General features: G+C 38.8%; 1 protein-coding gene across 1 annotated transcript in view; it reads right to left on the bottom strand.

The window, feature by feature from the left end:
- WDR72 (WD repeat domain 72) overlaps nucleotides 1-24,766 on the bottom strand; it is a 176,147-nt gene that overhangs the window by 107,229 nt on the left and 44,152 nt on the right. Inside the window, exon 14 of the mRNA XM_074964768.1 lies at nucleotides 9,138-9,343. Within this exon, the coding sequence (XP_074820869.1) occupies nucleotides 9,138-9,343 (206 nt within the window). The remainder of the gene's footprint in view (nucleotides 1-9,137; nucleotides 9,344-24,766) is intronic.

The raw sequence follows: 24,766 nt of genomic DNA, 5'->3' as shown, positions 1-24,766 counted from the left end.
ATGCCCAAGAAAACTGGGAAATTCCAGCTTATCCACTAGTACTAACCAGTAAGTGTGTCATCACCCACAGCTCCCACTGCTACATACACTCTCTCCCTATGGAGAATGAAGGCTAAATTCATTGTTGATATATTAGCTGGTAAAATTACACGTTGATAAGAGAATGTCTACTTCGATGTAACTTTGTTACCAAGGAGCAGGTGTATGATACAGAAGAAGTTGGCATATTTAGTTACACCACACTTTCAAGTGCGTGGGTGGGGGGTGTTTTTCTTGGTTTTGCTAGCTGCTCTCTTCCAGCCCCTGGCATACGTTTTAGAATAACTGAGACTCACTTCTGCGTTTTACATCCATGGCTTTTGATGGAGCACTGAGGGTGTACTAGGCTAGGATCACAATGTTCTGGGGCGAAGTCAGAGCCCCACTGAGTTTTGCTAGAGAACTGGGCCACAGCTAGTGACAAGGGGTGTTCATGGTAAAGGGGAAGCAATTTCCAGCAATCAAAATATTGTTAAGGTCCATTATTATTCCATATGGCTTTCATGGTCATAATTTTTGATCACTTCCAAATGGAAAATTAGTAACGAATTAGTGTATCCATCGCCCTTCAGACTTTTAAACATAAATGTTCTCGTGTTTCATCAGCATGGAACAGGGTTGAATTTTCCTTTCTCCATGGTGTATCAAGAAGAAATAGATACACATGAAAATAGACAACAGCTTCTGTCTTATTCAGACAAACTGATCAAGCTTATCTCCTTATAACTGGGGACAGAGTCCCCTTGACAGAGAGAACAAAGGAACTTGTACTTGGAGGAGACTGTGCCAGAGTTTAGAGTTGTACCCAGATAGGACACTGGCTTCCCTATCACTGCAAAGCTTTGGACCTCACGTGACTAGAAAGTATGAAAGCGTTTGGGATGTTTTCAATCATATGTTGGGATTGAAAATGTATTGGTTGATATTTAATTTAATGTGCTTAATATTTAATATGCTATTTATTTCTCTCAGTATGGCAACCTACCTTCACTACTGAGGTCAATGCTCCAATTAGAATATATTTCTACAGATTCTGTACAGGGCCCAGAGGTGGGTGACAGTCAAATTAAATACTAGCTGGCTTTTCAAACAAACACCTTACACATCACTTAGGTAGGTATGGCAAGAATGAGACTGAATGTCTCCTGTGTGCCTTGATGAATCAATTGGACAAACCTACTGCTAAAGTGACCTACCAAAGAGGGAAAAATTTGGTGAACCACAACACTGTTAGTTTGATATGGATGTAATAGGAGACTGGTCAGTTTATGATTAAGATATTTAGGAGAATAATATTGAACTACTGGAGATGCTGCCAAGGTGGGTTTAGAAGAAGGCTGACGGTACTGGAACAGTGTATAGTGCTTAGGAAAGGATTCACAGGAATTGAAATTGTGTGAGTCAACTCGATATGGCTGACTCCTGGGCTCCAATAGGATAACACATGATGTCTTGGGTGCTCCAAGTACATATTTCACATAGTCAATTGGAGATTTTAAGGACCCAGTCCTGTGAACATAATTTCCACTGAGACAATGGAAATTTTGCATAAATAAGGACTACAGGATCAGATCCTGAAAATGTGACTTTACCCTAAAGAGTTACTAACTAGGTCGACAGCTACATCTGTGCAACTCCAACATCTTCATATTATGTCCTCACTGACACCTCTGTAATTCCACTGATGACTAACGGAGTTGCAAAGATGTCAATGAGGGCATAATGTGAACACAATGGGGCTGCACAGAGGTATCTGAAGGTTTAATTTATCCCACAAAACCTCTGGGAAAGACCCAGGTCAGACTGTCAAAGCCCAGGGTAAGTTTGCAGTGCCAGTAGTTAGAAGAGGAATCTATTTATTTTCAATTTGAACAAATCGGATATGGAAATCATTGAGACACAAAGAATATGGGACCCCACAATGCTCTGTCACATTTTAGTGCACAAGCACACTAATTTGAACATATAAACCTGTTTAGCACTATTTTTCTTTTCAGACACGGTGAGAGTTTAGTTAAGTAGATCACAGCATGCACCTGATAGCAAGTGACTAGCGTTTGCTTATAATAGGAGGTGTAAGTGTACAATGTAAGGGGCCTTTCCAAACCCGGGTTCTGGGGTGGAATTTCAGGAGAAAACATCCTGCAAGATCCTCAAGGCAATACTTAATTTCATATATATATATATATGAAATTAAGTATATATATATATATATATATATATATATATATATATATATATATATATATATATGGCTCGCTTACGGCCGCTAAGGCCAAAATTATTTTGTTTTGAATAGATACAAGGAGCAACAGGGCTCAAGAATTTCTTAAACATCTAAATGCATGCATATGTTTTTCCTAAGCTAACTGAACATGAACCAGAGAAAGTATTTAAAGGGCCAGGAGCCCAAAGTTTACTAAGGCTTTCATTTTTGTCAACCATCAAGAAGGTGGAATATAATCCGAAGAGTTCATCCACCTCTGTCAATCAAAGAACACCACTCCATTCTCTGACAATCAAGATACAAGGCTCATAACAAAGAAAAGGATATTGATAGCTGTTGTTTCTAACAAAACCTGCAGACAGGTCAAGTTGGTAATTGAAAGATTTGCCATAAAGAGTGTTCCCACACAGCACACACAATGGAAAAATACAGCTGATTGCACGCAGGAGTACTATCTTCTGGTCTAAAATATTCCACAGGGGCTATCAACAACATCCGAATTGTTTCCATGAAATTTAAAAAAAAAAAAAAGTTCCACCACAACATTCTTAATGCTTCAAACCAGAATCAAGTTAGATGCCCGCACGAGAAAAAGCACACGGAACATCTGTCTTTTAAATAACTCTTCAATATAATATCGAAGAGAAATATTGCAGAAATACATAAATGGTCTCTCAATAGGCTAAGTAAATATCTAGGGTCTTATTCTCCAGTGCCTTGTTTTTACTGTTGTCATTTACACTGTATTAATACTTGGAGGAGCAGGTCTCTGTGAGTCACAATTTACATGCTCCAGTGAAGCCTCTCTAGGTAGGCCTGGAGAACCCACCTTCACTGTTCCCTTCCTCCTACACTGCCTCTTCCTGGGACAGTGTGTAGTACAAGGGTGGGAAAACTACAGTCCACAAGCTGTTTTAAGCCGGCCTGCGAGCTCCCGCTGGGGCGCCAGATTGGGGACCACACCAAGCGGCTCTGCCCTGCTCCAGTGCTTCAGCCAGGGTGCAGGGTTGGGGGGGCGCACCACGCAGCTCCCAGAAGCCGTGGCATGGCCCCACTCTGAGGGTCACGGGCCTCTCCAAGGCTAGGAGCCAGAGAAGGGACATGCCACTGCTTCCAGGAGCTGCTTGAGGTAAGTGCCACTCAGAGCCTGCACCCCTGAGCCTCCCGCTCTCCAAACCCCTCGATCCCAGCATGGAGCACCCTCCTGCACCCCAAACCTCTCATTCCCAGCCCCATCCCGGAGCCCACACCCCCAGCCGGAACCTGCACTCCTTCCTGCACCCCTGCCCCAGCCCTGATCCCCCTCCAAACCCCTCCGTCCCAGCCCAGACCACCCTCCTACACCCCAAACTCCTGATCCTCATCCCCACCCGAGAGCCCGCACCCCCAATCAGAGCCCTCACCCCCTCCTTCACCCCAATCCCAATTTTGTGAGCATTCATGGCCCGCCATACAATTTCTATTCCCCGATGTGGCCCTCAGGCCAAAAAGTTTGCCCACCCCTGGTGTTGTAGGACTGCAAGGCCTCCTGTGGGGAGCCGCAAAGATCAGGTACACCCCATCACGCTGCCATTCTCCAAACATAAGAGGTAGAAATTAAAAACAGGAGTTCCCGCTAGCTCAACATGTTTTTTCTTGCCATTCCTGTTTCTTGCTATTTGAAATGTACCTTGGTGTTTACTATCCTAATGAAAAATAGTAAGTTTAACTGGTGCTCATCAGTAACCTTTAACTAACAATGTTATTTCTAGCTACCAGTTCAGAATGTTATCACAGAATGTTATCAGAATGTTTAGGTATTGTAACAAATAATTATCTAATATTCTTCTATATTCTGAACTGGTTTTGTGCGTGCAGTCACAGTATAAGTGTGGTCACAATAAAAGCAACTGCAGGTGATAACAATTTTGTTGCTATGATTACACACTAATTCTACAGTCTGTGGAATATCTGTCCCTTTTTAATTTTGCACAAATATAAGAAAAGCAAACTCTGGCTCCCCTAGTGAAAATACCACTCCATTGCAGGAGATTTCTATCTAGGAACATAAACTGTAGTGTTGTAGATATTTAAGGTAGCATACACAAATTAATACAGAAATGTATTAATGAAAAGTCTCCTCAGGAACAAACAATATTCATTATGGCAATTTATAGCATCTAAAGGCTTCTTTCCTAAAAGGTACAATGGTTGTTACTTAACACCTCTACTTGTGATTATTACAATAATAGTATAGATCCACAATAAACTCTAATGGTCACTAAGTAAAATTATGTTTGTAAAGGACATTTAGATATTTTCACTGGACTCTTTGTAAAGCTTATTCAACGTTGCATGCCTTGTCAGCAATGGAAGATCAACATTTTTTCAGAAGTCTTTGTTCAGTGAAACATATAAAGCACTAAACATGTTCAAAATGTGTGTATATATGTGTGTGCGTGCATTTCTCTCTGCATCTTTGTGTCACTATTATATCCATAAAAATGCACAAGTTAATCTTAAATTACCTAAAATGGGTCAGTTCATTCCTGGTGTAACTCAATGAACCAATTACTACAATTACCTCAAGGATTAATTTGGTTTATTTTTCAAACTTTTCAACGCTAACTCGTCTTCCTCATTATGTTTGTCTATGAGACATTCTAGTCATAGCTTCTTAAATAAGGGAAAAGACCAGTAACTTGTCAAGACAGTTGCATTATCACATTAATTAAACTGCAGTTGAGGTTCTAACAGTAATGGTTCCTGAAACACCAAGAGAACATTTCTTAGGAACATCACGTTTCTTATGAAACAATGAAATATTTATATGACCATATGAAGCATTATTAATTTTTTCAAGCTTTTCACACAGTTGCACATTTTAAATAATAACTCTGATTTAAAAGCATAACGAAAGTTCAAAAACACAATAAATGAAGAGGTCTTGTGTGGAGAGTCTACTGTAATTAAGACTAGAGATTCAATACCTATTGCTACCAGTCAGGTATCATAGCAACCTTGTGTCACTGAATACTGCTAGAAAACTGTTCAGCACCAGCAAGAGTCTGCTTTAGGAAAATCTGCAATGGCACTACATATTGTCAACATCTGTGGTGTTGCCATGGGCACCACGACAAAGAAATCGATGTTAAAAGGTACGAAAAGAGAATTGACAAGAAGAATCCTGGGGGTAGTAGATAGCAAAATATAAGTAGAAATGAAGGATCATTTTATCAAAAGAATAGTTAAGTAACTTATGCATCTACATCCTAATATCCATTTATATAAGCAGGAGAGACCAAATAATATGGAGTTATAATAGTGATTAAATATGTACCAGTGTTAGAAACACTACCGTATTGTATACTAAAACTCTACACTTGTATCTTTTATTGCCAGTTTTAATCTGAAACTAAAACAAAGCCACTTTTAAAATAATATTTAAACTTCCACCTATAAACTCTAGATAGTCTTGTATAAATCTGCAGAAAAGAAAAAAGCAGGTTACTATGAACAAGAGCCCAATATTGATTTTTCTGCGGTGCAGTAAAGCATCTCCATTCTATTTGGCTGCTGTCAAAGCCACTCTTTAACAGCTGGAGTCAAATTGCACTATTTACAGCAAGAGCTCTTGTCAAGTGGACCATAAGTATTCTAACAATACACTATTCAAATGGCACTTTGCCACACAAATTGCTGACTTGATGAATACCCTATGTCAATGACTAAGGCCAATATAAAAGTTTCATTTTTATTAGAGGTTTTACATTCACACATTAACTAAAGCTTTCTTTGAAGAACTATTAAGCTATATATTTCAGGCCTTTTGACGTTGAAAATAATTAAAATCTGTTTAAATACATCAAGGGTATTTGACAACATTAATATGGATTTTGTGTTAACTGCATTTGTCACACCCTTCTGTTATTGGTACTCGCACTGGCACGTGCAGTACAATAAAAGAATTAAAATGGCCAAAGCACCATGAAATCGAAGCATTCTTCTTTTGTATCTGTGATTTACATGATGACAAATGTTTTGATACAAGAAAGCCTTTGAAGTTGCATTGTGATATGAGGAGTTTTTTCCTTTCTTCCGAGCATGGGGTAAATGTGCATTCTGTGCACATAATGTGCATTAACTTGCAGACATTTTTTATCATATAGTATTAATAATAGAATATACTATCATCTTGAAAACACAAAACCAGGGCCAAATCCTGCTTGTCTTGCTCATGTGAATAGTCTCATTGTGTGAAACTGGGACTAACTTGCAAGAATAAGGCAAACAGGATTGGAGTCCTGCTTTTCCAGTTTTCACGATTCTTCGTACCCATCTTTTGAATTGGAGCCTATCTCACACATTTTTATGCTAAAAGATGGAGGCAAAATGTAAACTGTAATACTGATAATTAAATATATTTTAGAAAAAGGTGAAAACAGAATATGTCCTATTCACTATTTGCTGGTAAAAATTGGCGTATTATTAAAAACTTGGCATTGCCACTAGATCTCTCAAGAATAGTTTGTCAAACAGGCAATTTAAGAAATCATGACCACACCCAGACCTGTTAAAAATCACATTGCCATTCAGATATTCGTGTTCTGCGGTTTTCATGTTAATCTGACAGAAATGTGGGGAGAAGTCCTTGCTCCACTGAAGTCAATGTCAAAACTCCCACTGATTTCAATGGGATCAGGATTTCACCCGTAACGTTTATTTGTAGACTGCAATCTAAGATTATTTTAAAACATTGTTATGAATTGATGTGACAAGTGTGAACACTATGAAGAATTAAAGACTCCTACATTAAAAAAAAAAGTACCATTACAGGGATATTTTATAACAAGTAATTAATTATTTTAAAGATAGGGGGCCAGATCATCATCTCCCAAAGTATAACCCAAAAGAGGAGGCTCTCTGCGAGGAAACATTCTGCTGCGTCCTCATGGAGATCCGCTGCATCACCCCATTGTTTGGGCATGGTCTTCCCCAATACAGAAAAAGACATTGGCCCTGCCCCAAATCTATTGAATTTCTTTCCCCATGAGGGTCAGCAATAAGAGGTTCTGTACCCTCTCTGGCCCCCTGTGGCTCTCAGTGGTTTTCTGGAGTTGCATTGCCAGGGGATCTCCTTAGTCATGTCTGCCCTCTAGTGTACCCACCCCATACCCAGCCCTAGGCAGTCTCCAGCACTTCCCAAACCATATATGCAGACCATCCTCTGTGCTGTCTGGAGGAAGGGTGGAAGTGCTGCAGAAGTGACAAGACAAGTTTGTTGTGTGAGAGGGGTTTTCATGGGTGGGGAGTCCCTTCCATTTGTGAATCTCAGAGGAAAAATGCAAGCCACGATATCTACATTTAATACACATCAGGAACAAACAATACAAATCAAGCTTTTCTGGCAGACTTGGAGGAACCATCAATAATTTCCTTTTCAATGATAGATTTACAAGTGGACAACAGAAATGCAATTTATTGCTGACCATCAAAAATAAACTGTGAAAAAATGGGGCACTACAGAACTGATAAGTGATTGCTTAAGAAACGTGTTTATATAACTACTGTACTATTTCATCTTCACCAGCTCTGAATAATCAAGCTATCGAATGATCATATATTGCAATCAGCCACAATGTGCTAGTTAAGATACCCATTTCATAATCAGCTCAAAATCACGGTTTTTTATTCAAGGGACAGTAGTTTTTCTTCTGACCACTCAGTTAAATTTACTAAGTTAAAATGCATTAGAAAAAAAAAAAATCAAGCTTCACGGTTAACTCCTAATACTACTTGTTTCTGTTTTATTTATTCTAAAAATAATGTAGGAAAAAGCCATTCTTTCTGATAATACAATAGTAAGAATCAGATTCTGTGTCAATAGCCTACTAGTGCACCATCTGCCCTGCAAGATGCTCAGCAGGATTATGCTCTAATAAGACTTTTCAGCAAATGGCACCAAAAGGAACTTTAGACATCAGACTGAGGTCAGTCAAAGGTCAAAGATAAATACAATGAGTTTGCCAGGCACCAGTCTAAACTGAACTGTACATTTAAATTTATAAGTATATTAAATAAAATGTCCAAAAAATTAATGAGATAGGCCCTGATTCTGCTGTCCTTTTTCAGACAGAACTTCCCAGTTATGGACAAAAGGTTTCCAGGCACTGGAAGTCATAAGGACAGGAAGTTCAGCAGAAGTACGGAGACCATTTGGCTGTCTATTTTCCATATATTGTGTGTTCCTCTTCCTGCCCGCTATTGAGGAACACATTTTCGGTCTACATTCATTGGTAAGGAGTAGCAGTTATGACCTGCTCTGTTCTACTGTCAAGAATGGAATTCCCAAAGTCCATTATTTTTTTTAAAAATGTCATGACCATGAACACACACCACACACAGAGGCCTTGTATTTAGGATACTATATGTGAAGAATGCAGTGAATACACACTCATTGTGATGGGCAGATGGTACTGGAAAAAGATATGCATAAAATCTCTGTTTAACATCCTGAAACACCTGAGAAGGCGTGTTTTGGAACAAGTGACAATAGGAATGTATGGGAGCAGAACTATAGTGAGAGTCATCCTATCATGATGTGAAGGGGAAAGTAGTGTGGAGGCACTGGGCCTCTGTGCAAGTGCCCTTGCCCTCTGTGGGTTTTCCCCATGGGTGAAAGTGGGTTTCACCCCTCTCTGTTCTGTGAGTTGGGGCTAATGCCACCACCTCCTCCCCCCATACCCTTCACTAGAAAAATATGAAGGAAACTTCACAACAAATCTTGAGTTTCCTGGTCCATTCTTGGGTTCTTTCCCACAGAGAGAGATAGTGCAGTCATTTGGACCACTATCAGTTTCTACCAACTAATATTCTACTCATTCACTCTTACCTTAGCTGAAGATTTTTCTGTGTGGGTAAGATTGTGGGACACTGTGCCACGTTTGTAAGTGCTGGAGGATTTGTATCCTGCATCTTTATGCTTTTGTGTATCTTGAGAGACTGGAAGTATAGAATCAGTCACTAAATACTCGGAATCTTCACAGGAAGTAAGAATTGCTTTTGCCATTTCATCTGTTTCATGCCGTTCTAGAGTCCCTAGGAAACAGAATAGAAGAGCTTGTGAAGTTTTTAAAAATGAAGTGTTATTTTAGATAAAAATTACAGCAGATTTTCAGCAATCACATTAGTTATTAATAGAATACACTAACTTATATTTTGCCCTAATTTAATGAGATATAAATTTATTCTCAAAAATCTTTGCTGCAACTTTGTCAGACACAGAATGTATGGAACTTATGATGTATTGTACAATGTATGAAAGCATTTTGAAGGCCCTTTCAAAGCATGCACTGTATAAAACTGGAGAGAAATATGTTATTTGCTTTACTGTGTTCAAAACATTTCATTCTACCTTTCACTTTACACAGTGAGATCAATGTGTCATGTGTTATTCTTTAACAACAAAACCTGTATTTACTATATTTATTATGAACCTTGTAATCAATAATAAACACTTATGGCATATTTTAGTGCTGTCCTCTAGTGTTCTAGGTTACAAACAACAAGAGGAATCTATAAACTTTTCTCTTCTTCCAGATTCCCAAGTAACATCTTTTCTCTATATTCGACTTTTTAATTCATAAACATTACTAGCTGAAAAAGTGGTGTTATAGTCAGGATTCTGACAGTCTGGATCCAGAGATTTGGCTTTAATATTACTATCTGCATGGCTCAAGGGAATCTGGCTCAGTGCCTGGATTGTTATATCTGGAAGCAGAGATTGACAAGAATTCTGTTTCCCCATATGATACATATTCTTTGTCTCTTCTCTTGCCTTTTCTTTCTTGTGTTTTTCCTTAATCTTATTTTCCATTTTCCTCTTTATTCTCACTTTATTTCTACCCACAATCCCTTCTGGCTAGAGTATTAACCATTAAAACTCAACATTTGCCTGCTCTAACCACAGTTACCATCGGTATCTTCTTCTTTAAGCTTAAGGAAAACCTGCAGTCATCTCAGATACCACTGTGTGGCACCTATAAATGATTATTTCTTAAAGGTGACCACTTAATTTACTATTACCTCCTTTCCCATTTTATTCTTCCAATTGATAATTGCCTAGATTATACAAATAGATGGAACATTGTCAGGAAGCAGAGATGATACAAGAGAATAAAAGCTTTGCATGGTATCTTGGACCACTAATGGTATTGATATTGGTAACCTTATTCACACATATGCCTCTCCTGATTTCAGATCAATTAGATGACTCACATGTGTTAGGTAAGTGATATTTGGCTTTTAATATATTTTTAAGTTAGGTCCAAAAAAACCCCCAAAACATGCCTCAACTATCTAAAAGGGCTGGACTTCGACTTGAATTACACACCTAGAGGACTAAAAATCCCCTTTATAGCCATACACGTGATACTCAGACCATGAGTCCAGGCATGCAAAAGTAACTGGACATTGATCAAGTTGTGAACTATTTGCACACACAGAAAAAATGGCGGTATTGGCACCAAATATTCAGATTCATTGTCTGGCTGCATTGTGCTACTCCTTTGGCATTAAAGCATCATAGACCTAGCATATCGGGACAAGTAAGCCTGATTTACTGCTGCTTTGCATTGCCAGAGCAGCATAATGCAGGCGCTGTGAATCTGTAAATTTGGCTCATTATTTGCAACACATAATTCAACCAGCTTTCGTATGCAAAATAAATTTTAAAACCCCACAAATAAACAAAAAATAACATGAGTATTCATGACCTAAAGAGGCTTGTTATATTTCTATGACTGTACTTTTTTTGTGAGCTGTACTAAGTATATGTTTAAACTGATCTTGGATAAAAATTGACTTGTTCTAAATGCAATTTATATTATATAGTATTTACATAAGTAGTTTAAACTAAGGTTCTTGTATATGCCACGTATTTCCCACCTAAGCAGAAATCACAAGAAATACTGATAGAAATTGCAAGTTTCCAATAAATGTCAGAGATGAAGGACATAAGGTATTTTAAAAGTACTAACCATTTGATGTGAAATGGTTTTTGTTTCTGGGTCTGAATTTTTTGTAGCCTGCAGTTATCCAACACAAATTTTCTCTTTCACTGCTACCAAATAAAAGTATGTAACACAGACGTCCTACCAGTAACAGCTGGTAAAAAAATATTGGACAGGGATTGAGGGATCTCATAAGGAGTTTTTAAAAAAACTAAACTCATTTTGTCTGAAATTTTATTTCTTTGAAAACCCACCCTCCCCTTTCATCAAATATAATATCTTCTCCGTGTCTTAGATTGGCCAATGGAGCCTTTCTTTAAATTCCAGGCAAAGGGAAGTCAAAGGCCTGATTCTGCTCTCCTCTCAGTATAACTCCATTGATTTCAGTGGGGTTACTACCAATACAGATCAGTCTCAGGCGCAATAATTCATTTTCAAAAGTAAGTAGTTAAGTCCCTTCCCACAAGCTGCCAAAGCCAGAGTCCATCACGGGTACTGGTTATCTAGCACAGCAAGGATGGCAACGTTCCCAAGATCCAGGATAAGAACAGCCCAATGATCAGGCTACGTACGAACACCTCAAGCTAAGCTGTCTGTTCAATTATGTGCTCACATGGGTCCCATCACTGTAGACTCCGAGCATTTCTCAAACATTAATGCATTCATCTTCACAACACCCTGAGACGTAGGGAATTCTCTCTTACTCAGTATCGAAAGGCTGCCTCCAACCAGGCCAGAAGGCCAGCCTCCATCGCCCACTTGTTACATTTTCAAAACAATCACCTTCACACTTTCTCCCATGTTGCTCATCACACTTGGGAGGAGCTCCCTGTAAACATCCACAGACTCGCTCATTATCCTCTGTCAAATTTCTCCTTAAAACTCTCCTCTGCCATAAAGCCAACAAAAAAGTGGACAACCCTTAGGTCTCTGGTGCAGTGAGACCATGGTCTACCATGCTGACCAATATTTGTCTGATTGTTGCCTGGTATTCCCCCATCAGTCAGTCTGCCTCCATTTGTTAAATTTTGTCTTGTACTTAGATTACAAGCTCTTTGGGGCAGGACCTGTCTTTTGTTCTGTGTTTGTTCTGCACCTAGCACAATGGGATCCTGGTCCATGACTGGGACTCCAAGGCATTATAACAATTAATATATCCGCATCGCCCCATTTTACAAATGGGGAACTGAGGCCCAGAGCGTGTCACATTAAGGGTAAAATTCACAAAGGGATTTAGATGCCCAGAGATGCAGACAGATGCCAAGTGGAATTTACAAAAGCACATTCGCAGGTTGGATACCTATTTCCCATTGAAATCCCATTGAAATCAGCTCCTCTGGAATGAACTTGCCCCCTGTAAGCCTCATGTGCTGCTCTTGCCCACCTGTTTGCCCTTGCCCCTCAATCTATTGCTCCTACTTCTATCTCCCCTAGAGGTGCCTTCCGTTTCCTCCTCCAGCTCCACCCCACAATGTGCTGCTGCCTCCCTCATCCCCCATCCCACACCTTACCCCACGACTCAGCTCCCCACTTATCACAGGAGTCTTCAGAAGGGGGCACCAGAAATGACCTATCCTACTGCCTTCAGCCTCCCCCTACCCAGAGCAGCCCAGCTCTGGACCCACAGGCAGACTGCCCAGGAATTGTTTCACCCCCATGGAAAGACCTTGATCATGGTAAAACCCTTCTCACTGGGGTGAAGTTTCCCCTGGGCCAGCAGGTCCAGAAGTAGAGCTAGGCTGTGCTGGTTGAGTGGAGGCTGCGTCCCTGTACCTGAAGATGGGGTGGGAGGAGAAAAAACTCCATAGGAGGAAACAGGGGTAGCAGCTTATCACTTATTGAGAGAGAACCAAGGGTGTTGTGGGAAACTTGAAGGGCCCATGTGGGAGCCAATTACTTGAAGAATTGGGACACTGGGAGTTTTTTGTCCAGAGAAAGGAGAGATAGATATAAGAGCTAACAGGCAGGAAAGTGAGGCTTCCACTTAATGCTGGGAAAACTCATCCTTCTCCTGGGTTCTATCTATGAAAGCTAGAGCCTATGGTCATATGTCCTTTCCCTCTTGTTGCCTGGGGGATGTGACAGCTGAATTGCCCTTGAGCATGATGGGATGTGTGTGTGTGCACGAGTGTGTATGGAGTAGAGGGATATGTATGTAGAATGAATATAGTTGTGATGTTGCACTCCATATGTTTTATGGAAATATGTTTATACGTGTGAATATGATGTAACTGGAATATGCTTTATGCAAAAGGTCTCATTACAAAGCTTATAATCTACTAAGTGTGTTCATCCTATTTGTATGATTGTATCATTCTTGTAGCTGAAGCTAGAAATATGAAGTATTACTCTGAAGTCCTATTGTAACTATGCAAAGTGTGGGCCATTAATGGTGGCTTGGAATCTTGATTGCTCCCATTAACTAGGACAATTGGTGGTAAAAGGCCTGTTTACTTGTAAGCCTTCCTGTATACCTGTGTGCCAGTCAGTGGGTAATGAGGTCTTACAGGACATGTGACCACGTCACCTGGTACTGGAATCCATCTTAAACCTGGTGCTTTTCCATTTAGAAGGAGGTTTGGAGACCCAGAGAGACAAAAGATTCCCACCTTCTGCCAAAGCTATAAAAGGGGGTGGAACAGAACAAAGGGAGCTGCAGTTATGAGAAAACCATTAGTTACCACCTGAGCTGGAACTAACAAGAACTGTACCAGGGGAAAGGATTGGGCCCAGACAAGGAAGGAGTCTAGTTTGTGAAAGAAGCTTATTGGAACATCTCTGAGGGTGAAATTTACCTGTATTCGGTTTCTTAATGTATTAGGCTTAGACTTCTGTTTTGTTTTACTTTGCTTGGTAACTTACTTTGTTCTGTCTGTTATTACTTAAAACCATTTAAATCCTACTTTTTATACTTAATAAAATCACTTTTGTTTATTAGTAAACCCAAAGTAAGTGGTTAATACGTTGGGGAGCAAACAGCTGTGCATCTCTCTCTATCAACGTTATAGAGGGTGGACAATTCATGAGTTTACCCTGTAAAAGTTTGATATAGAGTAAAACAGATTTATTTGGGGTTTGGATCCCATTGGGAGCTGGGTGTCTGGAGAATGCAGAGAATAGGTCTTCCTGGAGACCACAACTTCCTTGGCTTGGACAAAAGATGACACTGCCTTTTGCTTCTGACACTCAGGAATTTGTCAAAGCTCCAGTAGCTTTTACTACTCTATATCACTAAACACTTATTGAACTATGTCACAATCAAATTTACACAGCCAGATAACCATTTAAATTATCTACTGCAAGCTAGGGACTGAATTCAGGTTTGCAAGCAAAAAACATGGTATAGCATGAAAACTGCAAAAGAATGGCAAATTTTAACAAAATGGCTGTCAGAACTTATGTGATTCCACAAAGAATCAGGTACGGTATATTCACATTTATGAGCTATTTTGAGTTGCTCATATTTTCAACATATGCTAATAGGTTGTTTGTTTTTTAACATATACTAGTCAGTTTTCTCTTTTTGAAATGGATTCAAGCATAGTATAAAATATGCAGAGGAACTGCATTAAGTCAGCAACTTTCCATCTTCTTCCTGCACTTTATCTTTTGTGTTGTATTTCACCTCTACAACAGTTTGACTTTCTGGGCTAAACTGCTTTCTTAAAGAATGACTATCTATAGCAGAAAAAATGAAATTGTTTAATGTTGCATTGCGCCTTTCCAGAACTCTAGTGCTCTGGGCCCAAGAAGTTATCTTGTATTGGTTCAATAATGCAAAACTGTGCTAACTCCCTCCCTGCAGGTTTTTCCTTCTCTACAAAGAAGCACAGCTCTTAAAACACACACTCTTACCAACCAAGCATGACAAAAATCAAGACCTCACCCCACATGGTTTCTGACCTGACTATTAATGTTGAAGGTCAAACCACTACCCTTGAAGAACAGAACGGCTAAATCACTAGAGCCTTTTTCAAATATGAAAAACTCCCTTCAGGGGAGATGTAAGCCTTTCAGCCCTCAATTAACTCCTCCTAGTGATGCAACAGGACACTTAACAGTATTTGAGCCATAGCTTTATCAGCTGTTAATTACTTATTTGGTATGCTACAATAGATGATAAAGTTCCATGCGATATGATGTAGAAATATCATATTTTCGGATTCTGATGTTAAAATTCATAGGCGATATGGATGAAAATAAAGCATGTCTTGTCTTTTTGTGTGGGCCAGCAGATTCTTATGCAAATTTTGTTGGGGGCATTTATGGAGATCATTTGAATGAAAACTTCATCTTTAACATTAAAATAAATCTTTCAATAGGTTATACACATAATGTAGTTACTAATATTACATTGTTTCTATGATCCTCAAATGAGATGATGGGGGAAGAGGGCAGTGAGTGTGTGAGAGGGACTCTGACTTCTTTAATTTTAGTTCAGCTATCCCCAGGATTCAAAATTTAAGAGGTGGAGAAATTTTACACAAACTAGAGAGTGGTTCAGAAAAAAAATCAGTACTTGCCATATCTCATTTTATCTGAAAATACTAGCGTCTATTTGAAAACGTTACACGACCAAAGCTATTAATATATTCTTCTCTAAGACAAAACATAACACAAAAGAGTTACTTTATAACAAATTTAGATCTTTATTATCCAAAAATCTGTAATCAGAGTTCACTAAAACAACTGGATACCCATTTCAATCAAGTAACATCTATCATGGAACTTGGCCACTTGGCACTTTTGAAGATTTATCATTTATCATCAGTTACAGATGAAGTTCATTGCCTTGTTCACATGAACTGCATAGAGATCGACCTGGTGCCCCTTCCTAACAAAACCATTTCACAGTTACTGCATCTTACTCCAGCAAATATATAAATTGACTTGGATTTCTGACCAGGGGCATGGGACCCTAGAGGTATCAAACTTATTTAACTAGAAAAAGTATTTTAAATGAACTTTATACAAACTATATGAACTATGAATAGATATTTTGCTTCCAAATGTGTTTTATTGCAGCATGTAAAGTAGCTAGAAAAAAAGAACATGTAATTTATATATATATATATATATATATATATATATATATATATATATATATATATTCCATTAAAAAGCTATCAGATACATTAAGCAACTCACAACTGAGCTTTGTAGCAGCCCAGACCTTTAGGCTATACAGAATGCATTTAGAAAAAGGCAGTGACCACTATGACCTTGACCCTAGCTACACCATAGCCCCCAGCATTTAAAAAGCAACTGCAGGATTTATCAGCTAGGCCATACTCACCCACTCAAATCTAATTCTGACCGATGACCTGAAGAGAAACAGAAAGAGAGAGACAGAGAGGGAGAGAGAGGGAAAATGAAAAAAAAAGAGAGAGAGAGGGAGACTGTAAATTACTAAAATTTGCAAGGACAAAAGGGTCACAGTGATGGAATTATAATTGCATTTGACAATTACCCAGGCATAGAAATATAGTCAATTAATAGGTGGGTTTACCTTGATATACTGCTGAGACTTTCATTAATATCTCCCAAATTATTTCCTCATGGGCACTGGAAGAGATCTTAAACTTGGTTTTATAAGGGTTTTAATTGCTAACTTCTCTCTAAATCTAGATAGATTGTCAATCTAGTTAAATGGGGGTTGCTTTATGAAAAGCTACATCATCACCATTTTTATTAGTCAGAGGATTGGTCAGGTTAACGATACTATTATTTTTGAGAAAATATTTTTGAAGACTGCTATAAAGAAGTGACTACTGGATTAAAAAGAAATAATTTCACTTTCAAGTTTTCCTGAAATGTATTCCACTCACTTCCAGATACTTTGCTAAAGAATCGGCTTCAACTCAGTGCATATGAATGATGTACCTACATTTTAAATCACTAGTTTATTTCATTTATCTCTTCCTGTTACTTGTCTCAAAACCATAAACAACTGGGAAAATTCCTAATCCAATACCCACTGAAATGAACAGCAGTCCTTCCATTCACTTCAGTGGGCACTGAATAAGGCAATGGGAGTGTAATTTGGTCAACCGTGGGAGGAAACATCAGGCAAAAGTCAATCCTTCTTCCTATCTGCTGAGTTGCCTGGAGATGGACTGATGGATTTGTAATTGGCCCATGCCACACCCCTTTCAGAGGAGATATGGTGCCACCAGCGGCAGGGAGTGCATTTACACTTCTTGGAGCAAAGATCCTCCTATATACTCACCCCCCCTCCAATGGTGTTGGGTTTTGTGATAGAACAACTATATTTGAGATCCTGGAGAGAATGAGGTTGCCATTTCAACTGTGCTTGATGGCATACTCAGGACTACAGCCAAGCACCACAGGGATTTTCCCCACACTGCAAACTGGTCTGACAGGTGAGTTTTTTCACCCTCACTGGAGTCAGCCATATACTAACTAGTGGGCTAGAGGGCCACATTTTGTTGATTATATTCCACCCCCTGCCCGCCCCCCAGTTATTTTGAGGTTCTTACATAGTTTCTTTTACATCTGGTTAAAATTCCCATCCCACAGGAAATTCCAATATGGCAAAATGCATTTTCATACTGAACTGCGATAGAAAGTCAAAAATGAAAAAAATTCACAAAATGATGAGTTACAAACAATTTCAATTTGGAAACGTTGAACTGTTTCGTTTTGTCATTTCTGAACAAAACGTTTCTGCATTCCCACACTGAAACATTTTGATACGTTTCAACAAACCAAAATGTTTAATTTGGGTTAACCCGAAACAAAACACTTTGATTTTTCTTCTGGAAAAAAGAATCCGTATATTGGTAAAAAATTATATTTCCTATTATTCAAGCTCAGGTATCCCCACACCAGTTACTTGAGAGCAAAATTGTCCAATGCAAAACACCTCATTAAACAATGTAAATAACAGGCTCTAGACAGACTGGGACCCTGGAGGCCTGTGACGGTTAGGATTTAGCCTCAAACCAAAATGCCACAATCAGACGTTTCCTTGGGGCTATGAAGAACTGAGCACTATGAAGGGCCTCTAATCTCTGCATGATCATAAAAGTTGTTCTTGTGGCCTGCCACCTGCTGCATTGAATGCCCAGTGGCTGCCACACTTGTGTTCGGGTTGGGATAAGGTATAGCCTCAGCACTAAAGCCGTATTATAAGGACTCCTACTCCATGACATTGCAAATGATAAACAGAAACTAGAGCAGATCAGGAATTTGCCATCAGTGGAGAAACTGCATTTTTCCCCTGAAAAAGATATTGGTGATGTGCAGGCAGGGACTCTTCCTCCCGGTGGAAGGGAAGTTTGGGATGATGCCATTGAAGGAGGTAATTCCCTCTCTGCACAGCACTAATTCATCCTCACCAGAGGTGACATACAAATATTTTGGAAAAGCATTTCTTCTCCCTTATAGTGAACTAAAGTGTGTCATAAAACACATTTCTAACAAGTAAACAAGATCCAGAAAAGGACATTTCTTGTTCCACTAATGGCCTGCACCCCAATTCCCACTCTTCTGATTATACAAATTGTGCACTATGCTGTACTGTCAAAATATACAGAGAATATTTGTCAGGAACAAAATACAAACTTTTATAGCAAAGTGCAGCTTAATATCAGTTTATTGCTTCAAGCCTTGGTTAGGATAAGCTTAAAATGAGAGGACAAACGTGAAGATTCCCCAGCTCCAAGCACACACACATATCCACCATCTGCAACCACACCCCCTTCTGGTACACATGGTTTCTCATACATAACTGCCTGAAAAAAAAATCTTGAATATAGAGTTTGAAAATGTTCCAACCGTTTGCCTGCCAATATGATAAAAAGTTTTAACTAAGCTAGCACTAGGATATTTGTGAAATAGAAAAGCTTTTACATTACAGTATATATTTTCAAAGGTAGCACTAACATTTGCAGAAAATATTTCTACATTTCATAGCATCTTTTTTTTGGTTCTTATATAATAACATGCTTTATATTTTGTTATGATTACAGAAATATATTTTATTATAAGCGGAGCTGATAGTGGCACCTGTACTTTAGTGGCACCTGCCCAATTTGTCTCTTAAAAAAATAAAAACCACAAACAAAAAGAACCTGTTTGCGGTTGCTTACAACTTTGCCAAATTTTAACCCTCGGGCTGAAATTTTCCATGCCAGATGTCTACCTTGGGCTGACTATTCTTAGAAACTCTGCAAAAATGGGTCAGATTAGGCAAAAAGACATGGTTTTGCCCATGTTAAAAAAAATTGTACAACTGTTCTATTGAGAAGCTCTAGTGTCTCCAGGCTCTGGAGCAGCAACTTGAACTTGGAGCAACTTGGAGGGCAACAAAAATTATGAGGAGGCTAGAGCACATGATTTATGAGGAGAGGCTGAGGGGACTGGGATTATTTAGTCTGCAGAAGAGAAGAATGAGGGGGAATTTGATAGCTGCTTTCAACTACCTGAAAGGGGGTTCCAAAGAAGATGGATCTAGGCTGTTCTCAGTGGTAGCAGATGACAGAAAGAACAAGTAGTAATGGTCTCAAGTTGCAGTGGGCGTGGCTTAGGTTGGATTTTAGGAAAAACTTTTTCACTAGGAGGGTGGTGAAGCACTGGAATGGGTTACCTAGGGAGGTGGTGGAATCTCCTTCCTTAGAGGTTTTTAAGGTCAGGCTTGACAAAGCCATAGCTGGGATAATTTAGTTGGGGATTGGTCCTGCTTTGACCAGGGGGTTGAACTAGATGACCTTCTGAGGTCCCTTCCAACCCTGATATTCTATGATTCTATGAATAATTGACCCCACAATTCCTGAGTTTCAACATTCCTCTATTGTCAGCAATATTTGTGAAACCCACTGGCAATCTCTGTGTCTCATTCTCCTTCAGTGGCTGGTCTAAATAGAAGATAACAATATACTGTTTCTATCAGTCACTCTGTTAGCGCAAGTCACAGAGATCTGTGCCATTTATATAAATATTCCATTTCTGATTATGACACCTGTAGAGGTAGGTTTGAGTCTACATGATGGAATTTCTGTGGGGGGGGTTTCAGTTTATTTTTAAAATAAAAAAAAAATAAAAAATATATTACAATTTTTGGTGTATAATTATAAAATTATACACCAAAAACTATGTTGACAGAATGCTAAGGTTGCAAAGTCGAGTATTCAAAACTTAGGAATGCCAGAATTAAGGTTTGTTGTACTATCTTAATTCAGACCTCTTGGGCATATGCATTATGATACATACTTTAATTACATGAACACACATTGTTTTTTTCCATAGGACAGCATTCTGGAGATGAACCAGGGTTGTTTACTGAAGGAAGCTTTTGTCTGCCTCCCTCATGTGTTGCAGAAGTTCCAAGATGTATAGTTAATGAGGCAGGGGACTTCAAGAGAAGAAAGGATGGTCTCATGGTTAAGGCACTTGAATGCTATTATGGCAAACTGGATGCTATCCCTGCCTCTGGCACAAAGTTCCTACATGATGCCAGGCTCTTCACTTAAACCCAGCTTTTCACACAGGACCACTAATTGAGTTTTTTCATTTTATGAGTGCTTTTCAGGGGCTTTTCACAGCTGCAACTGAAGTCACTTGGTGCTGTGCTTAGAAGATATAAAGTGCCATATAATGCTAAGTACAGTAGAACCTTAGAGATACGAACACCAGAGTTACAAACTGACTGGTCAACTGCACACCTCATTCGGAACCAGAAGAATATAATCAGACAGCAGCAGAGACAAAAAACAACAACAACAACAAAACTGTATGACTAAGCAAAATGGCAAGCAAGGGCACAAATGTGTCACACTTTCAATTGACACAATGCTAGAAATATTAAAAAAAACTCGACAGTGATGTTAGCTTCAGCAACATAGTAGTAGAATATGGTATCAGGAAATCAACCAATAAGTCTCCCTTAGGAAAAAATAGAGCAATTTGCAAAAGAAGCCAAAGACAGCAGAGCAGTAAAAAGTAGGTGTATTGTACATAAAGCTGCTGCTGCTGATTTTGATGAGGCAATGCATCTGTGGTTCTCACAAGAGAGATCAAAAGGCACTCCTATAAGCAGTGTGATAGTTACAGAAAAGACAAAATTACTCCGAGAAATGTATCCAGACAAAAAAGGAGGATCATTTTAAAGCAAGTGTAACCCACACACCTCCTGGGTGTGGTGTTCTGTCCCACCTAGTGGCACTGAGATCGCTTACAGAGAGAGAGCAAGATTAATGAGTTTGCTCTACAGCCTTAGCTAACAGCCAGTTGGTTTTTAGCTCATGTAGTAGAGGCTCATGCACTAAGCTCCCGAGGTCCCAGGTTTGATCCTGTCCGAAAACAACTGGAGTCTGTCGGCATTATACAAGCACGTGGTGGCTCTGTCAGTTCAAAAAATCGGCATGGAATATAGCAGTTGGGGTTGCAAGGAGAGTCTCTGAGAGCTGACTCAAATACCATTGGTGAATTTAAAAACACTTTCAAATCACTGAATAAGGCAGTGGTCCTGTGAAAATAGTAGTGTGTTATCATACAATTAAAACCTAACATTATGCATATGCAGAGGGGGACTGAATTAAGGTCGCACAGGCAGCCTTAATGATGGCATTGCCTCACTTTGAGTTCTTGAGTTTGCAACCTTTCTGTTAATTTCACAGAAAAATAAAATTGTTAAAGGATCTATTTACATTTTCCTGTACTTTGCTTTATGTACTTTTCTGGGTTTTTCCCTTAACTCTTCAATGTTGTGTGCAAATAATACAATTATTTCCTATATTAGTGATTGATTTTTTTTAATTACTCTATATGTAATTAAAAGTACAGAATACTAACACATCAATCAAAGATAAGGAACCACAAACAAATGAATCAAAGAAAGAAAATCAATTCATAAAGCTAACAAATATTTCACTTGATATCAATGCATATTAAAATATTTCATGTGAACTATCTTTCATATTATGAACAAATCTTTTCTGACAGTGCATATTTTGTGGAAACAAAGTGAAATCAAGAATGCTGTCCACTGATCCACAGATTATGCAACAGGATCCCTACGATTTCTATAATTCCTAAACAGACAGGTAATCTAATGTGGAAAATCTATATCTTGTATTAAAAAGTAATGATGCTTGGATAAATTAATCTATCTAAATATTGTGAACAAGTTATATAAGATATAAATTATAAGCTAAAGTGTTCAAGTTTCTTCTTCCCAAAAGCCTGGATAATTCAATTACTTTCTTAATGCTCCTACTGTTATTAACAAATCTGGTACTACCTGAAAAGTAAACTCTTCCCCTTAAGACAGGTTGGAAAAAAAAATTCCTCTGACAGCCAGAAGTTCATCATAAACACATGTTCTTTAAGGGTATGTGTACGTTGCAACTAAAAACCCTAGCTGGCCCATGCCAGCTGACTGAGGCTTGCAGAGCTTGGGCTGCGGGGCTGTTTAATTGCACTGTAGAGTTCTGAGGGGTGGAAGCCAGCTGCAAGTTTTTAATTGCAGTGTAGGCGTACCCTTAATGGACTCAGATGGGTCCTGGACATCACTGAGTATTAACTAACTGACACAGAAAAAATGTCTCCGCAGGAAAAAAATGTAAGTTGCTTTTATTACTGTAGTTCTTATCATGTTGATATTTACCTCATTTCATAATCCCCCAGAAAGATACCAACTGCTCGGGAAACAATAAAAGCAATATAGATAACTGAACCAATTTCCTTGTTAAAGTAGATTTTAAGTGGTGAAAATATTTTAAGTGCAGAAAATATTTATTTTTTACAATTAGAATGAAATTTGTTATTGATTTTCATATTTGTCTTAGGGCCCATAGAGGTTTGGAAAATACCTTGTATATGCCATTGTAATGACTCCCCCAATGTACTTTTTGAATCTTTAAGATCCACAACAAAAGAAAGCTGGGACTGGATTACAAAAAACAATTCAAGTACACAGAACCAGTTCTGGAATTATGCATTTTGAAAAAGTATCTTATCAATTTAACAGACCTATGCAACATTTGGTGTCGTGGAAAAATAAAAATAACAAACATTTATTACAAATTTGATTAAAATATGAAACATTACCAGCATTGACCTTAACTATACACGTCAAAGATTATAATGTATGGCTTCCATATTATTTTGTGTGGGTTTCTTCAGGGTGCACATGTGAACAGTGTCATTTCCTACATGTAACTTTTATAAAAAGATAGTTTTTTGTTCATAAAGCAGAAAAGTCACTTACTGTTCAGTGATTTGTAGAGCTACTGATTGTACTAACCACAGTATTCAAAAATACTCAAATACTGACAGAGGCAGCAGGGGTACATCCCCACATACCTTATAAAAACACCCCCTGGCACATAGTGAAGAGAGGCTGCAAGTGATATAACTGCATAGGGATGCTAGTGAAGCTACCTGAATGCTGGGATAAGCCCCAAAGCTGGATATTCATCTTGTAGCTCAGTTTTATAATTGTGTGTGTATAATTAAGGTATGCATTTGCCATGGAAAATCCTAGCATATATCTTCCCACTCCTGCACCCCCCGGCCCATGACATGCTCTCCCAAAATTATGGAGACAGAAACTAACAGAGAGCTACTGCAGGATCAATGGTGGGGGGGGGTGGGACGGGACACAAAGGATGATGCCACTTTCTCTCTCTCACCAACTCATACCAGCCACTTTTGACCTCTACATGCACAGCTTGCTTTCCCTCCATGTTATCAGGAGGAAGCAGTGACATGAAGGTATACAAATGCTGCTTCTTCCTTGATAACTTGGAGCAAAATCAGAAGCTCTCTGCTGCCATGATGAGTGAAAGTGATCAGCCAGCCACACTGTACACTAAGTATCTGCAGCACCATTTTGTATAAAACTAAGAAGTACTTTGATAGAATGAATTAAGTGGCAGAAATGGATGAATGAGTCCATCTCAGACAGAGAGAGAGAAATGACAGATATTTCCAAATGAAATAAAGGGGAATGTGTCCTTCAGAGCTGCTGAAAGTAAAAAGAACTCAAGGTTTAACAAGAGAAATTACAACCAATGTAGGTAAGCAATTTGAAGAACCATCATCTGCTAAGATCAAGAATTAAGGATTCCACTGCCATTTCTATAGCTGAGAAATGAGATACTTCTTTTAACTTTGCCCTTCCTTCCACCAACTATCCAGTATTTCTCTAATGCTATGCATTGCTTTTTACAGTCAAAAGAACAGCACTATCCCAAAATACATAAGCAGAAGGGACAGACTGTTGATTATCAGACATGCTGCAGTTGAAGGGTGTTACACATGCAAGTTCACCTTGTAAAAGGGGGGGAGGGAGAAATAATGGCAAAAATGAGTCACTAATGACCTCAGTGGAGTTAAAACAAGGGATGAATTTGACCCACTGAGTTTGCAACAAAGAAGATCCTTTGGGTTAAATCCTAGGCTAGTGCAAATGGGCATAACTCCATTGACTTTCATGGAGCTACACCAATTTACACTAGTTAAGGATTTGTCCCTTTGTGTCTTC

The sequence above is a fragment of the Natator depressus genome, chromosome 10 (genome assembly GCF_965152275.1).
Source record: "Natator depressus isolate rNatDep1 chromosome 10, rNatDep2.hap1, whole genome shotgun sequence".
NCBI lineage: Eukaryota > Metazoa > Chordata > Testudines > Cheloniidae > Natator > Natator depressus.
This window is presented reverse-complemented; position numbering and strand designations above follow the sequence as displayed.